At 44.1% G+C, this 16239-nt stretch overlaps 1 protein-coding gene across 1 annotated transcript; it reads left to right on the top strand.

Moving 5' to 3' along the window:
- Window positions 1-746: 746 nt before the first annotated feature.
- On the top strand, window positions 747-15905 carry ATP6V0C (ATPase H+ transporting V0 subunit c). Its single transcript, XM_073648208.1, has 3 exons — window positions 747-1070; window positions 14883-15066; window positions 15260-15905. The coding sequence occupies exons 1-3, from the start codon at window positions 986-988 to the stop codon at window positions 15462-15464; spliced, it is 474 nt and encodes a 157-aa protein (XP_073504309.1). The 5' UTR covers window positions 747-985; the 3' UTR covers window positions 15465-15905.
- Window positions 15906-16239: the final 334 nt, after the last annotated feature.

Here is a 16239-nt window from a genome sequence, read left to right as displayed (position 1 = left end):
CCAAACTTCCCGTTTTCAGTTGCAGAAAAGTCTGTGGGAGCTCAGCAAAACCATAGGGGGCAAGTCCGTCAACAAGCTTGTGGACTGTTACCAACGGCAACAAGCAGAATTATGAGTGCAGCTCTGGAGTATAATACACTTGGAGGGGTGATTGATGGAGGTGTATTAGCATTTATGTGATTGCCGTCTACCTATGGCGGTGCGGACACCCTCCTGCCAGCCAGTATCTCTGAGGTGAAAGTGTCCTTTCTGTCAGGTTCCTGACTTTTCCCATCCTATGGTGTCTGCCATCTTGTTTCTGACATAAACCTCTCTCTTCTAGCTTTATCTCACTTGTACACTGGATTTTCCTGTCACTTTTATACTTTAACTAATATTGTTTGTAATAAAAGACACAAAAAAAAACATCCTGTCCCATCCCTCAGCAGCCCTGACAGAACCGGCTCTGCCTACACCGTGACACTATTCTAATGAGCGCTGACTGACGCACCTTGTGCTACACCCCGCTCGGACCATACCAACTGCTACCACTAACGATAATAAAAACCCACTACTACGGGCTCGGTTACATCATAAAATATTCCGCTGTAAAATAACTAACATAGCGCAATAACGTTTTATCACTATAATGGAAGAATTGGCTGTATTTCTATGTTTGTAGATTTTATCTCCCCCTTTATCTGTCGAAAAGTGGTTTGGTCCGCCAAAGGGTGGGATCGAGGGGAAAAAAAAGCAGGAGCCTTGGGAAGCGCCGCGTCACGTGACGCGCAGCCGGCCGCCATTTTGTGCTGCGGTGAAGTATTTAGAGCAGTGAGCGGCGCTTTAGCTCTTCCAGTGTGAGAGCCGCAGCGTCTGTGGAGACAGCCCCGCTCCCCTCCTTCCTTCCTCCCGTAGCTCCGTGTCTCCAGCACGTCCCTTTTCCCCCCCTCGGCTTCGCTTTTTGGCTTGTCACGGTCGCAGGAGACGTCTCGTACCCGCCGCAGCCATGTCTTCAACCGACTCTGGCTCCGCTCCTGAGTACTCCGCCTTCTTCGCGGTGATGGGCGCCTCGTCTGCCATGGTGTTCAGCGGTGAGATGCTTTATATAACGCAGTCAGTAATGGCGGCCGGGTATTATGGGATGGCTGGGCCGTGTACCTCTCCATAGCGCTGCATGGGCCGTGTACCCCTCCATAGCGCTGTGTTACACGGGGGTCCGCTCCTTATCCCTCTTATCATGTGACCGGCTCCGTCCTGCCATCTTTTCCATCATCTCCTCCCTCGGTCACACTTCGGTTATTTCCGGCCTCACAGCCGAACCGTTTCGGGTCGTTCCCATCCCCCCCCCCTTCCTCTTCTCTCCCATCTGATCCGATTTAGGGGGCGATCATTGATCTCTAGTATTGGGGAGGGGGTATGGGGTGGCCGTGACGTCACTCGGGTGATCCCAGCAGCTGCTGAGGTCACATGACTGCAGAGGGAAGAATGGCCGACCCCTCCCCATCCAGCCATTGCTGGGCACCAGGACTGGGGTGGGGAAGATCGCAATGGATTCGGGATTTTTCTTATGCAAAATTAGAAAAAAAAATATATATATTTTTTTCTCATGACCTGTTTATAGAGCACCAATGCAAATGTGCTAATTATACAGAGGGCTTTGCCTCCAGTCTAGTGTATATCTACTAGTCTGATTCCTGGTAAGAAAATGGCTTCTTCCTATACAAAGCCTTGTATCCACAATACAGCTATTGCTGCTGGGTCTTGCTAAAGAAATCCAGGTGGAATATGGAAACTGAAGGGCCATATACTAAATCACTATTGTGACTAGGCTTCACTACGAATGTTGCACGGTTTACCTCCTATAGCCTTTGGGTAGCACTACTGCAGAATGGGACAACTGAGCATCCAGCAGTGAGCTCCTCTTCATATCAAAGTTGAATGGGCAGACAAAGCCTGTAAAGGCCAAAAGGTGTGGAGTTTTTAATGAAGCCCAATTGCTTTTTTTTTTTTTTTTTTAGCCCTAATTGCCTTAAGGGAAATAGTCCCCAGAGATGAACCCCTTTAAGTTGTGCCCTGACTCGTATATTTTCTGACTGTATGAGCGACTCACGGACCAGGTCAAGTTGATTGTGATGCGTGTTGGTCACGTGAGCGTTTTATACAGGCCAATTGGCCATGTGTAAAAAAAAAAAACAACAAAAAAAAAAAAACACTGCTGAACTCCTGCTGCACTCAATGGCCTTTAGAAATGAGAATTATTTCTTTATTGATCTGTTGCAGTTAATAACTGTATTTGGCCTATTAGATTTCAATACTATTGTAGAAATGAGATTGTCTGACTTTTCAGGAAGAGCTGTTCATTTTACATATGCTTGAGGATCTCTGCCTGAAAAGGTTTCATGGAGATCAGTGTGTAGATTGGATCTGCTCCAGAAGGAAGCTCTGATTAGCCTGACCATCACCTCAGTGATACAGCAGAGTATCTTGCTAAGTGTGGGGTAAGACCTCGGTAATGACTATCCAGACTGGTTTGGGTAATGGGTGTTCCTCCATTTGCAGTGGAGCTGAATGTCCATGCTACCAACCTTGCTCTACATTTTGGTTACATTTCTGTGAAGTTGCTCAGATGAGAATCAGGCCTGACTGACTCCTGTACTGAGAAACCGGCTCAAACAGATATAAGGCACCAAACCTGGTTGGGAAGCTGGCCCCTTGGGCATTCTGATCTGAGCACTGTCCATGCTTCAGAGATGTAACCGGCCAGTCAGATGCCAATGTGTAGACTTCATTCGTAGCGGTTATTTTGCCCCTCGTGTAGAGCTGGGCACTTGCTCGTTTGAGGGTCAATGTTCAAGAGGTTTGTAAGGGTCTGGTTTTGTTAGAGTTCTCCTGGAGCAGGGCTCTTTCATACTGCTTTTCCCATGAAGCTAGGCCTGTTGACAATCGGTACCCTACGCTGTATTACATAGGAGTTTTCTTCCTCCTCGGAGGAGCACATATTGACCAAACCAGCCCCCCATCTGAAGGCCACAGTCCGGAGGGTTCTAGGTCCCTCAGACATCTTGGCCCGCTAACCAGTACCCTGCTCTGTACCAATGAAGGAGGTAAATGCAATTTGCTTCACAAGCTGTTTTTTTTCTCCTGAAGGGCAGCTAATTTGCATACTTAAAGCAACCTTTCCCTTAATCACTACAAATGTCATCTCCATCTGTGTTTAGCAGAATCTGGGCAAACTACTTGGCAATAGCAGTCACACTACTTATAACCCAGCTTTTCTAAACTTCAGCATGAGGTAATGCTTTGATGCATATCTATTTGCATGTCGAGGGAATGAATGTGCCTTTGGGAGCTGCCGTGGTGGCCATTTTCTCTGAGGTCTGACTTTCTCAGGTGTATTTGATGAATAACAGCAATTTTTAAACTGCTCAAGATAGGACGACTGAAGGTCTAGTGTTCACTGGTGGTTCATCTGTAATTGTATTGATATACATATGGCTGTAGTAGCAGATCAGCAGCTTCTGCCTGGGCGGTGCAGGGTCTGCCTGCTGATGTGGAGCAGAATAGCTGCTTTGTGCTGTGGTCACCATGACCTGAGCTGCTGATGTATTGAGGCCTGGTGTGTGGTATGTTATCACCAAGGCATGTACTGAGAATATGTGCTGCTCCTAGAACTGCTGACCTTCGCACTGTCATATAGCTGTAAGGGCAAGGGTTTCATCTTGTTTACTGGTCGTTTTAAAAACATAAAATGGTGACTTTTCCTTTAGACACCTACAATTGCAGAGGATGCTGGTGGGATGTTGACTCTTGCGGATGTTCCTGTGACTGTCGGCATGTGACCTTCATAAGGGTTGTTGCATTATAGCAGCGTCTTCTCAGGTTCTTCCTCTACATCATTGCGGGAGACGGCTTGTGCATTTCTGGCCTGGTCCTTACTGTGCCTTAATCTGCTGTAGGTTCTGCTGCTCGCTATCAGGGAAGGTATGAAATGCTAGGTTCTCTGCCGACAGATGGTGTGATCACATCCCTCCTTCCCCCAGATACTGCTCACATTAACACTTTCCAAATTGATGTGGATGATGCTTATCAGGAAGTGTGCGCCTGCAACATCCATCACCTCAGCATCTCTTAACCAACTGTAGCCACTGAATTTCAACACAACTGATGCAATTGTGTACTTTTTTGGCTAAAATGGGGAAACGAAACCTGCATATTCTACTCGTGCCACATCTGATCTGTGGAATTTAGTATGGCATTGTGTAAATGACAAGTGCCTGTTAGTGCAACATAAGGGCAGAATGATGTGGTTGCAAGGTATATTCCTCCTGGATACCATCGAGCTGCTGATCTGGAGATGTTGGGCTTTGCTGATTCTGTGTGCACTAATAGTGGGGTGCTGGTAATACATTTGCACCTAATAAGTGACAGGACATCATCCTTTCATTGAAAAATGTAGTAATTTATTTGCCCATACTAGCTTCTTTATAGCTCTTTATTTATGGTTGCCCCTAGATATCTCCTGCTATACAGAGGCCATCCTCTATGCGGTGCTGTCGGATGGCTCCTGATGCAGCTTTGCTTCTCACAGGGTTTACCGGCTCAGATCTCAGGTCATTGATAGAAAAACTGCCTGACAACCTATGAAATTGTGGCTCCAATGTAAAGCACCAGCATGGCTTCTGTGCTCAAGGGCAGAGGAAAGGTCCCTTTGACAAGTTAGATCATCTATCATTACTTGTATCAGGCAACATGTAGAACAAGTTTAACAGGGCTTGTTTAATAACACTTGGTATGGATTTTTAATTTGTAGATTAGTTGGCAAAAAAGTCTTGAGAATGGCTTGTAGATAGTGCGTAGTTGTGGTCCATCAGCATAAAACTGGATGGGATGTATATACAAAAATCTGTGAGGCCTAAAACCTTGCAATTGGACTGTTTTTTGCAAAGCACATTATTTTCAGTAGTGCATGCTGTTTTTACAAGGGTGGGTGGACTGAAAGACAAAAAAAAATAAATTGCTGAACGATCACTGACTAAACACTGCCTTTTTGTTAAGCTGGATTTATTGGAGCCATACCCATCTAATAGACACTCACAGGCACTAATGCTTTAAAGGTGTTAAAATTAGTTTAAATGTTAGAGTATAACAATGGAAAACCCATCGGTAATAGTGACATCTGGTCTCTATGTAGGCTGAGGTCTCCAATTTGAAGAAAAAAGCTTGCTGGGAAACCAGCACAATCTACAAGACAAAGATCTCAGGCAATTTAAAGACTGCTGCATGTGCTGAAGGGATTGTCCCTGTTTCAGGAAATTCCTATTACCAGGTGTGGTATGTGTTAAAAAAAAAAGTAATAAAAAAACTTTTATACTTGCCCTCCCCAGGTCCACTGCCAAGTCTACTGCAGCTTCTGGTTTCTTCTATTGGCTGCAGCGGTGCTGTCATATCATTAGCACTGCTGTTAATCACTGAGCTCAATGGCTTTGCCTGTATAGATAGAATACCTCGCTCAAAGCTGCTGCATTCACTGACTGCTCTGATGCCAATACACTGGGAGCAGCAATGGAGACTCTGCGCTGGACCTGGGGATGGTGAGAAATTTCTTTAAGCTGCCTGGGGCCCAAGATATTCTGAAAGGAGAACCCAATTAGGTGAAGTTCCTGCAATGATATATAACTTTTTTCACTGCATTTGTGTGCAAAAAGTGCATTGATTTTCAGATGCTGTAAAGTGGATGGGGTTTATATAAATCTCACCCACTGTGCTTTATACACTGCAAAGCAGTCAGACAAGCAACGCTTTGGCCTACAGTGGTCTCTGCCATCTCTCCCATATACAGCAGCGCTTGGCAGTGTTGTGGTATTTTCCATGACAACCCCTGCTGACTGCTTATCTGTCTGTGAGAACAAAGTGATTCAGTCTGAAATCGGATTGACATGCTCAAACAGTTGGCCTGCTCCTAAATAAACCCTAGTATTGGCCAAACCCAATGCTGTCTGTGAGTTTGGCTGACATTAGTCTTGTGTATGGGGACTATAGCCTAAAGGTTGATGTGCGGTTATATAATTCCACCTTTCAGAACCAAGACTTGAGTGGAAAAGCCACTATTTCTAGTACATGTTTCTAATTAGTATCTTATTGGGAGAGGTAGATAATGTTTGGTAAAATAACACTTGAGATGTTTGTGTAGCAGCAGTTCAGGGTCGTTTCTGCTTAGTTTTGGTATACTGTGCTCATAGCAGTTTCTCTTGATGCTGATGTCTCATTATTTGACATGATGGTCTGTAAATTGTACTATAACCTTGTACTCATTCACAGTGGTGAAAACTGGCGCTTCCTGCAAAAGTGGGCATTTATCCACAAAGTGCTGAAACATTGACAGATGAATATAAAGATCTTGGGCTTGGCATTTTGACCTTTGACAACTGCTGATGTGACATAACAGATTTGTTTTTCTTATCTGCAGATTTAATTTGTGCTCTGCAGTTACCTGTTAAAGGAGTGTTCTAGTTTTGTAAGACCCCACTCCAAAACTTAACTAGCCTTCCCCTGGTCCATTGCGGAGTTTCCATTGCTGCTCCTGCTCCTGGTCTTGGTGTCAGCAGCGCTTGTGGTGTTGATTGGCTGCAGCCGATCTGTAAGCTCCAAGCTTCTGACCTCTGAACTTGCTCCAAAGGAAACTGTGGTGTAACTAGGGGAGTTTAAAGCAGAGTTCTTACTTTTTTTTTTTTTTTTTGGAAGGGTTGATTAATGTTGGTGTAAGTTTGTTAATATAGCTTCACAATGTGAAAACCTTGTGGTATTTTCTTTCCCAGCTCAATGTCTAACCCAACTTTATTACTAGTGGACAGGATTGATTTTTGCCTTGGTGGGAATCTGTTTGCTGGGTCAGTAGGGCAGCATGTACTGTCACTGTCTAGCCAGTGACTATTAGTTAAAAAAACAGAGGCTTAAAGGGACCCGATCATTAAATTTGTTGCTCGAACCACAGATGCATGAATCATACTTTGCTGCAATCATGCAGATGGACAGTTTTACTCTGAAATCCTGCAGCATTTCAGAGCAAAGCCAGCCATGGACTACATGGGGGGGACCGGACTAGTCCAATACTGTTTGACTGATGGATTTCTCCCTATGAAAACATGTAAGAGCTGTCATTCAACTGGAGAGGGGAGAAGCTGGCCTGGAACAGTGTTGGACTAGTGTGGACTTCCCCCTGTAGTTGTCAGCTTTTCAAGTGGTTTTATCTGAAACCCCTTAGCATTTCAGTGTAAAATTTACCTGCTGCAGTTGTGCAGCCAGGCCTAATGCAGCAGGAATCAAATGACAAGTTGCCTTTAAAATATTAAAAGGAAGTTTGTGACTCCACTCCCTAAAAGTCGGCACCAAGGACTTGTTAGTTCATATTATGGTTTCCGTATATAGCACCGTCATATTCTGCAGCTCTTTACATACATTAACATCACTGTTCCCAATGGGGCTCACAATCTAAATTGCCAAATAGTAGGTCTTGTGTGGGAGGAAAACTGGAGGAAGCCCATGCAAACATGGGGAGGACATTCTTTGACGATGTTGTCCTTGGTGGTATTTGACCCCAGTGCTGCAAAGCAACAGTGCTAACCACTGAGCCACCATGCTGTCCTAGATTTCAAGGACTGCCCTCATGTCTGATAGTTATGTGATATACAATAGGACTAAATGAAATAAACATGCTTAGTGTCCCTCCCGAGGTTGGGGGCAGTAGAGGATAGTTACTTGTTGATACTTAAAACAGGGACTGCTGCTAGTAAATAAGTTTTGGGCTGAACAGGTTTCTTCTAGTATTCTTCTGCATCAAAATAAAGTCTGTGACCTTGAGTGTACCTTGTATTAGCCACCTTCTAGAAGTCATACTAATGTGATCAGGCTTTTTTTACTTAATAAATGCCAAATAATTGGGACATGATTCCTGCTGTATTTTTCAGAATGTGCTTATGGCTGTGAAGAATTAAATCTACTTGCAATGCCTCCATATCTATACTTGTGCTCCTTCAAGAAATCATGCCTCAAATGTGAATGGAAAGTTTGACTTGAAAGCAAAAATAAAAAATGTTCCAGCTTCTAGCATTGAATTGGTGATGCCTGGTGTTGGGCAGTTATGATTTACTACTGGCTACCCCTTAAAATAAACTTTTTTTTCTCAAGGGGGTTTAACTACTTAAACACCTTATTAAATGGTGTAGTTCCCCCATTTAAGCTTCTACTTGCCACTTGCTCCAGTGCTTTCACTGTCTGCATACCCTTGACACTTGCATGACATTGTTATGCCATGTGGCATTTGCTATATTTTTTATGCTTATACCAGCATAACAAATTAATTTAAAATTGTTTGTAGAAAATAACTCTGGCTGAAGGAACTTTATACTGAATTGGGGCCTCCTTAGCAGACTATTTTGATGGGTTCATTGCAGTATGAAGTATGTAGAACTACTTTTCCCAACAGACCTCAATATCTGGCAGTGTCACTTAATGATAGATGCAGAAATCTGGGCCTACAAACCTGGTGCCTGTATGACTGAGGATAAGTAACTTTAGCTTCTCCTAAAGGTTCTTTCTCCTATATCCAGGCATATACTGCTGTCTTCAAATAGCTCATCTCCACATTGAAATAAGGAGTTGCCAAAGTTTCATGTCCTCCTTGTGGTACAATGAAATAGATTATGCTGTCTGGCACATGATCTGGTCATACTGGGAAGATCAATGCTATTCTGCAGAGTGAGCTGCCGCTTTCACATGACTCCTGAATTGGTAAAGTGCAATGGAGTAGAACGACTTTCATTGTACAAGCTGTGCGCCACCTCAGCCATTCTCTCCTTGTTTTTTATTATTTTTCCATTATTGTGATATTTGGAAGCTTGCTCACTGTTCTAGCAGTGGGTAGGTGCTATATCTTATGCGCCTTTTATTTTCAAAACCTCTTCACAAAAGGTAGGCCTATCTGGTATCATGGTAATTTATCAATACTCAGTGGGGGTCCAAATCATGACCCCTTCAATCTGCTGCCTTACCAGTGTTTGACACTTCTACCTGTGTAGAGTACAGTTGGTTGAAGCTGTGTTACAGCCTTGTCCCAGTCACTGCTGATGGGACAACTGATCCCAGCATGGCTGCTATGATGTATGCCGTGTTCAGGTATTTGGCTGACCTACAGGGCTGCGGAGTGGGATGCTGACTATCTGATGGTGGAAGGTTTAGCCTTAGGTAAATGCATTATGATCTAAGAAAATCCCTCTAAACCCAAGTGAAAGGAGTATTCCCACTTTCAAGATCCTATCCCAATATGTAGTGGGTGTAATGAGAAGAATGTAATCAAATATCTCCAGTTAAAAATGTAGTATAGTTGTTCAGATTCACTCTTACCTCATGAAGGGCATTGCAGTTGCTTGAGTATTCATGGTTACAACCACTAAGGTTTGTTTTTTTTTAACGGTCACTGAGTGGTTGCAACCATGAATACCTAAGCTACTACAACGCCCTGCACCTGGGGTAAGGCAGTGAATCTGAGCTATACTAAATTTCTAATTGGAGGTATTTGCTAATACACTTGGGAGATTGGAATACCCCTTTAAGACTAAGTGACACTTGTGTGCATTTATTCTGGACTGGGGCACAAATGACTGACTACCCCAGGATGACTTGTGGCTAAATGTCATCTTGTCAGACCTCTATAAACGTGTCACCATCAGCTAAGTGTCAGCTTCTATTTAGTAAGTAAGAAGGCTGTCCTAATGTCTTGACACTTATCACTTTAATGACCTCTGGATATTTTTTCTTATTGCTTCTGCTGTTAATAATGTCTACTATAAAATACCAGTCACGATCTTGTTTCCAGCTCCTGTCCAGTTCTGCATCATCTGACCACAATTGTGACCTGCCAGCTGTATGCACCAGAAGTCCTCTTCTCAATGAAGTTCTGAGATATAGTGCCTTTCTGAATGTTAGCCTGACGGTCCACACAAAGCTGTGTCTGTGTGATGCAGGACAGGAGCAGCCTGGGAATCTGAAGAAAAGCACAAGAAGGTCAGCACTCCATATCCTCGTGTGGTTCTCATGGAGGAAGTAGTATATCTAAGAAAAGCAAGAAATGCCAGCACTCACGTGTGGTAAATTAAACCTCTTTATTCCACACCCAACAAAATGTTTCAGCTCACCCAGAGCCTTTGTCAATTGCGTAATTGACAGACTCTGGGTGAGCTGGAACGTTTTGTTGGGTGTGGAATAGAGGTTTAATTTACCACACGTGAGTGCTGGCATTTCTTGCTTTTCTTGGGAATCTGAAGAAGACTTAAGACCCAGGTGTAGCTATGGATTTGGTTTGGGAGGGGGGGTGAAACTTCTGAGTGGGCCCCTAACCAGGTAACCTTGATTACAACTATAGTGGCGCACCCAGATAGCAGATGTAGGAGAACCTCAGCAGATGCCCATGCTTTTACTAAAAATCTCTATACAAAGACTAGCACTGATATTACTGCCATATGGTGACATATATTGATAGATGCCAGTCCTGCAGAACATAAGGGATCACAGCACAGTTATATATAGTAACTTACAGCTGACATTCTTTCTGATTAAATTGTTCACTTTTCCATCTGGCCCAGACCGACACTACAACGTCTCCATCCAGGACTCAGTCTCAGGTCTGCAGAGATCACAACAGACACATTTGACTCCTTACATTTCAGGCATCATCCCCATCTATTCCCAACCTGCACAAACTCCTCATCCTGCTGACACCCCCTATAGGCAGTCTGTAGCATAATCCACCCCCCAATAAGAAAAAATAAGCACAATACTCCTCTCTCCTCTATCCCCCCACTGCTCTGAGTGCCTGGCCTGCACACAGCTTCAGCACAGCAGGCTGGGCGCCAAGTGATGTCACTGACGTCAGACAGAGGATGCTATGGGAACTGATGGGAGAAGGGAGTGTTGCTCCCTCTCCCATCACTGAGGTTGTGGTGACATTCAGAGGGTGGGTCCAATGCTGGCAGAAGGGGGGGCCCCCCTCCTGCTCAAGGGCCCTATAGCAGCCGCTGGGCAGTGCAGGGACATCGGGTCTCCCTGCATTGCCCAGAGTGTAACTGTAGAGGTGTGCTGTGCACGCTGTTACAGATACAATGCTGTAGAGCGGGGCTACTGCCCTCTGGTAGCTATGCTACTGCTGAGACCTTTAAGTATTTTGCTAATTCTGCACTCTACTCACTGCTGATTGGTAACACAAGGGGCAATAACAAACACGCTGGAGTGCTCCTTTAAATCCAGCATGCTCAATACTTTTTTTTTTTTTCCTTACCATAGTGCTTTCACCCCATGTTTGATCAGAGTAGGAAGTGGAGCATGGTCTGAAACCTGCATTAGGTCTTGCTGGTGGCTTGGGCAGGTTTTTTTTTTTACAACCATACTTTACACTAGATCAATGTGATCAACTTGTCTGATAACCCCCAAACTCATGTGGCACCGTTTAAAAGTTTCAACATTGCATTTTTGCTGCGGTTGTTTCCACAGGCAATACCTGCTCTCGGCAGTAAAGAAGCAACATACAGCAGGTTTTGATGAGTTTTTGCTGTCTTGGGGTACATTTGTCTCTTGTGCATAAAAATAACCTGATTTGGCTTCTGCAAGTTTTGGCACCAAAAACACAGCAAAACCTGATGCCTGCATTTTTGCACTACCCATTGCTTTCAATGGGTGAAAAACACTGAAAAAAATGCTGAGTGACATGCTGCAGTTTGCAAAAACACAGCTTTGACAACAGTCAAGAAAAAAAAGCCAAGTTGAATTTCTGACTTTGCTTGTACTGTAAAATACAGCTGAAAGTCTGCATGAAGATGCAATAATACAACGTGTGAACATAGCCTTAGGCGGCACTTACACCTGTGTTCTCTGTATTCATAGACCTGCAGCCATTCCATGTATTATGGTCTACAGATCATGTGCAACAGATATGTGAATTCAGTCTTAACCAGTGACCCTCTTAATTGGCTCTGTCATTGGCTGTGATTAGAATTTTTTTTTTTTTATGGGTGAATTGTTTGTTGCCAAACTGATAAGGGATCTTCCTGGCTCTTCCCTGAGAGAAGGATGGGACAACTTCAAGTTCTTCCAGGTGGATTGTTTATAGCAGCAAAAAAGTATGGTCAGCCCCTGGACCTGTGCACACGTGTGCTGCTGACGTGATACTGTATGGACACTGAACAGTTGAACAACTTGTGCCTCACAACTTATTGGCACTTGCTATAAAGCATCGGCATGCTGAAATCTGCATGTCTAAACACACCATTGGCTTTGGAGTGGCACTGTTTTTATGCTGGCATGAAGTATAATAAAGCTGCTGGTGGATAAGACTATATAGACTTTATAATATGGAAGGCCTGGAGGTGAAGCAAAACATTCCCCCTCATAAATGCTTCTGTGCATCTTGTTATACTGTACAAAAAGCTGCAACAATGATGGCTTTGATACCCCACCCACATGGGCTCATACAGCCATGTCAGACTTGATGTTACTCTATGGCCCTACTGGGCCTCCATAGTTGTCATACACAATAGAGGTTTTCAGTTTGAGTCAGACTTAAGGCCATGTCACACATAACAAGATCGCTAGCGAGATCATTGATACGTCAGTTTTTGTGACGCAATAGCGATTTCGTTATGTCTGACAGGTAGCAACGATCAGGCCCCTGCTGTGAGATCGCTGATCGTTACAAAGCTTCCTGGACCATTCCTGGGTCGTTGCGCTCCCGCTGGGCAGTGTGCTTCGCTGTATTTGGCACCTTATCCATGACCTCGTTAGCGATTCAGAACGGAGACAGGTAGACGTGCATAAATTGGACTTTTCCGCGCCCCTCGTCCCCGATTGGTGGTCGCTACCGCGTTCTCATTTTCCGCCGTGCATAAAGAAGGCAACAGAATAGCGATTCCATCCTGTGTTTCTGACCTCGTGCTGGATTGCAGATCCTAGCAGAATTCTCCAGGCTGTTATCCGTTCATTCGACGGAGTCCTGATTTTGCAGATTGTTGTAGCGTTCTCCGGCTGTGACTGGCTGTACATCTGGTCTTGTCAATCGGAGATGAGGGGGCACGGAAAAGTGATTTCATGCACGCCTTAGGGACTGTACTGTGTCACAATCAAGGTGTGGATCGTTGAAATAGCTGCTGTGAAAGCGTCCCAATGACCGCCAAGATCGTTGGTTAGATCGCTGGTGCGGCTGAAATCGTTGGGAAGTTCTGCATGTTTGACAGCTCCCCAGCGATCACGAAATGACTCTCCAGCGATCCCAAAACCGTGACGTAATAACGATCTCGCTAGCGATCTCGTTATGTTTGACGGGGCCTTAAGATTGTCTGTCTGCTTCTAGGAGCAACCTGACAGCAGGTGGATGGCTGTGGCTGTAGGTGGATACTAGGAATGCTCTGTACATTGCCTGCACATGTTTGCTACACAGATGTTTCCACAAAATCATGTACATGTGAGCAGTTCCTGTTTCTTTGGAATCTCAGCATATGGTTCTGGTAATGATGCTGACATGCTAGTTTCACTACTGGTTTATAACCAGAAACCAAATTTGATGACCTTCCTTCTCCTGACCTCCAGATACTATACATGGCCTATAAACTAGTCAAAATGAAAGATGTTTAGGTCGCTCTGTAACTGGATGTATTGTAGTTAAGGGGTTGTCCAGTGAAAAAAGTTACCACTGATGGCTGGTTGGTGTGGATCCCAGTGGCCAGACCCCCCACAGATCAGAGGAGACCTTTCATCCCAGTTACAAAATAGAACAGCAGGTTGGACTCCAAACTGCTGCTCTAGTCTCTTTGGGACTGCTGGAAAAAGCCAAGTGCAGCACTAAAAAGCCCCATAGAGAGCTAGTAGAATGGAGCTGCAGTGCACATGCTCAACTGCTGCTCCAACACTGATAGAAGTTCCCCCTTTAAATATTGAGTTTACATGCAAGGAGTCTTATTTTCTGTGCACTGCATTACAGTAACTAGCCTGCTGATGTTATGTACTATACACTTATTGTGGGAAGAATTGTGTTTTCTGCAGGTGCATAATCTTAGAAATTTGCTGTCTGAATTGGTGCAATGCTGGGAGAGGGTGATCATGGCTTTGCACTACAAGTCATGTGAAATAGTTGCAGTCATGTGCATCATGCTTTCACATTACTCTGAAGTATTTCTGCTTCACAACTTAAGGTCATTGATAAGTTTTCATTCAGGTTACTGGCTCTGCACTCATTCATGCTCTTGATTTAGAGATCCTGATTAGTGTTGAGCGAACTTGTTCATTTCAAATTTGTGTTCCTGTTTCTGGCTTGTTTGTGCCAAAAAAATCAGCTCCGCCCATGAACATCCCTGATTTGCCACATTGTCATGCAGATGTTATCTGTGTGGCAAATCAGGGATGTTTGTGGGCGGAGACCTTTTTTTGGCACGAACAAGCCGGAACCCGGAACACTAACCTGAATTTGAAATGCTGAACAACAAATTCGCTCAACACTAATCCTGATTACTGTGGATGCAGGAGATTTTCTAAATGTGAGCTTGCAATGGATAAATAGGTGGTAAAGTAGCTGCAATGGTTAGTCTAGATGAGGAAATTACAGGGTTATGGGTATGCAAGTTATTGACATATAGCACTAAATGCCATTCTTGGCAATGACGGTTGCTCACTGTCTTATTGAATTGCCAGTCAGTACAGTTCAACGAATCTATACTAGAACTTATTCCAACCAGACTGGTACCCCCCATTTAGGACGCTGGATAATCTGACTTGTTCTAATGTGCTTGCTTTGTCTCAACTGTAAATGCTCTCCTGGCATCTTTAGGGGTTACAACTTGCTCTAACTTATTTTCTTCTGTTTGCAGCATTGGGAGCTGCCTATGGCACAGCGAAGAGCGGCACAGGGATTGCTGCAATGTCTGTCATGCGGCCTGAGTTGATCATGAAATCCATCATCCCTGTGGTCATGGCAGGTATCATTGCCATTTATGGACTGGTAGTTGCAGTGCTTATTGCAAATTCTCTAACATCAGCAATCACACTATACAAGTAAGTAATCGGCCCAGAAGTCAGACCTGCACTGATCATGAGGGGATGGCATATACTAGATGCATGCCACTGGCTCATAAAAGGGGACTGTTCAAGTTAGTGTGCCATGCCCACTTGTATAAAAGTGAATAATAAATGCAAAAACACATCAACAGTAGTCATCACTAACTTTTTCTTTTCCTCCCCTTCTTAGGAGCTTCTTACAACTAGGTGCCGGCTTGAGCGTAGGACTGAGCGGTCTTGCTGCTGGGTTCGCTATCGGCATTGTTGGAGATGCAGGCGTGCGGGGTACAGCACAACAACCTCGGCTATTTGTAGGCATGATCCTGATCCTCATTTTTGCTGAAGTCTTGGGTCTGTACGGTCTCATCGTGGCCCTTATTCTGTCCACAAAATAAAAGAAATTGATTTCCCACCCCCTTCCTTGACGTTCCAGAAATCGCCACTTACAAATAATGGTTTTATCTCATGTGTACAGTCATCCTTCACCCGCCCCTGATTCAGTAGTTTCTCCTCCCTTCTCTACCCTGTAACTGCGCAATTGTAAGTTAGTGACTATTGTGTGTAACCCTCTAGCTATATTCATCAAGAGGACTTCAGGGCAATATGGGGTCCTGATGCCAGTGTTGTGGGCAGGAAGCAGGCATCACTTCCACAATCCTCACCCAACAACCGCCCCTTCTGCGTGCAGTGTTTATATTTTTTTTTTCTTGCCTCCCATATCGACTCTGGATGTTTCCTAACAGAAGTATAATGTATAAATGATCTAGACTGTAATTTCCCAATTTCATTCAATGTTTTATTTATAAATACAAGAATCTTCATTGTTCATACTTTAAGATGAGAGCCAGCTGTTTCTTTCCTCTTGTAACTTTTCCCAGCCCCCTGTCCCTTTGCTGCATATATATTTAATCTTTAGCTGTATATCTGTGTGGGGTTTCCTTGTAAGTGCTGAGAATTCCCTGGATGTTAATTTGGTTCGAGATTGCTGTAATGTTCTGACATTGGAGTGAGGTCTAATATATATATTTTGTTCTAGTTTTTTTTTTTTAATACAAGAAGAGAAAAAATTATTCCCGTCCATGTTAACTGGTGACCAGAATAATATTTTAAAGCAAAACCTTGACGTATGGTACAGATGCACATGCTGCTGGGCATCAGTGACACATTTCC

This window comes from Phyllobates terribilis, unplaced genomic scaffold (assembly GCF_046119375.1).
Source record: "Phyllobates terribilis strain yellow unplaced genomic scaffold, ASM4611937v1 Scaffold_9__5_contigs__length_417890890, whole genome shotgun sequence".
Taxonomy (NCBI): Eukaryota; Metazoa; Chordata; class Amphibia; order Anura; family Dendrobatidae; genus Phyllobates; species Phyllobates terribilis.
The sequence above is the reverse complement of the archived record's forward strand: the minus strand, read 5'-3'. Positions and strand labels throughout refer to the sequence as shown.

What these genes read in the sequence shown, in the direction of transcription:
- ATP6V0C (XM_073648208.1), top strand. Translation starts at nt 986, where the DNA reads ATGTCTTCAACCGACTCTGGCTCCGCTCCTGAGTACTCCGCCTTCTTC. An exon ending in GTCTGCCATGGTGTTCAGCG is followed by an intron (nt 1,071 to 14,882) that starts GTGAGATGCTTT and finishes TTCTGTTTGCAG; the next exon opens with CATTGGGAGCTGCCTATGGC. An exon ending in TCAGCAATCACACTATACAA is followed by an intron (nt 15,067 to 15,259) that starts GTAAGTAATCGG and finishes TCCCCTTCTTAG; the next exon opens with GAGCTTCTTACAACTAGGTG.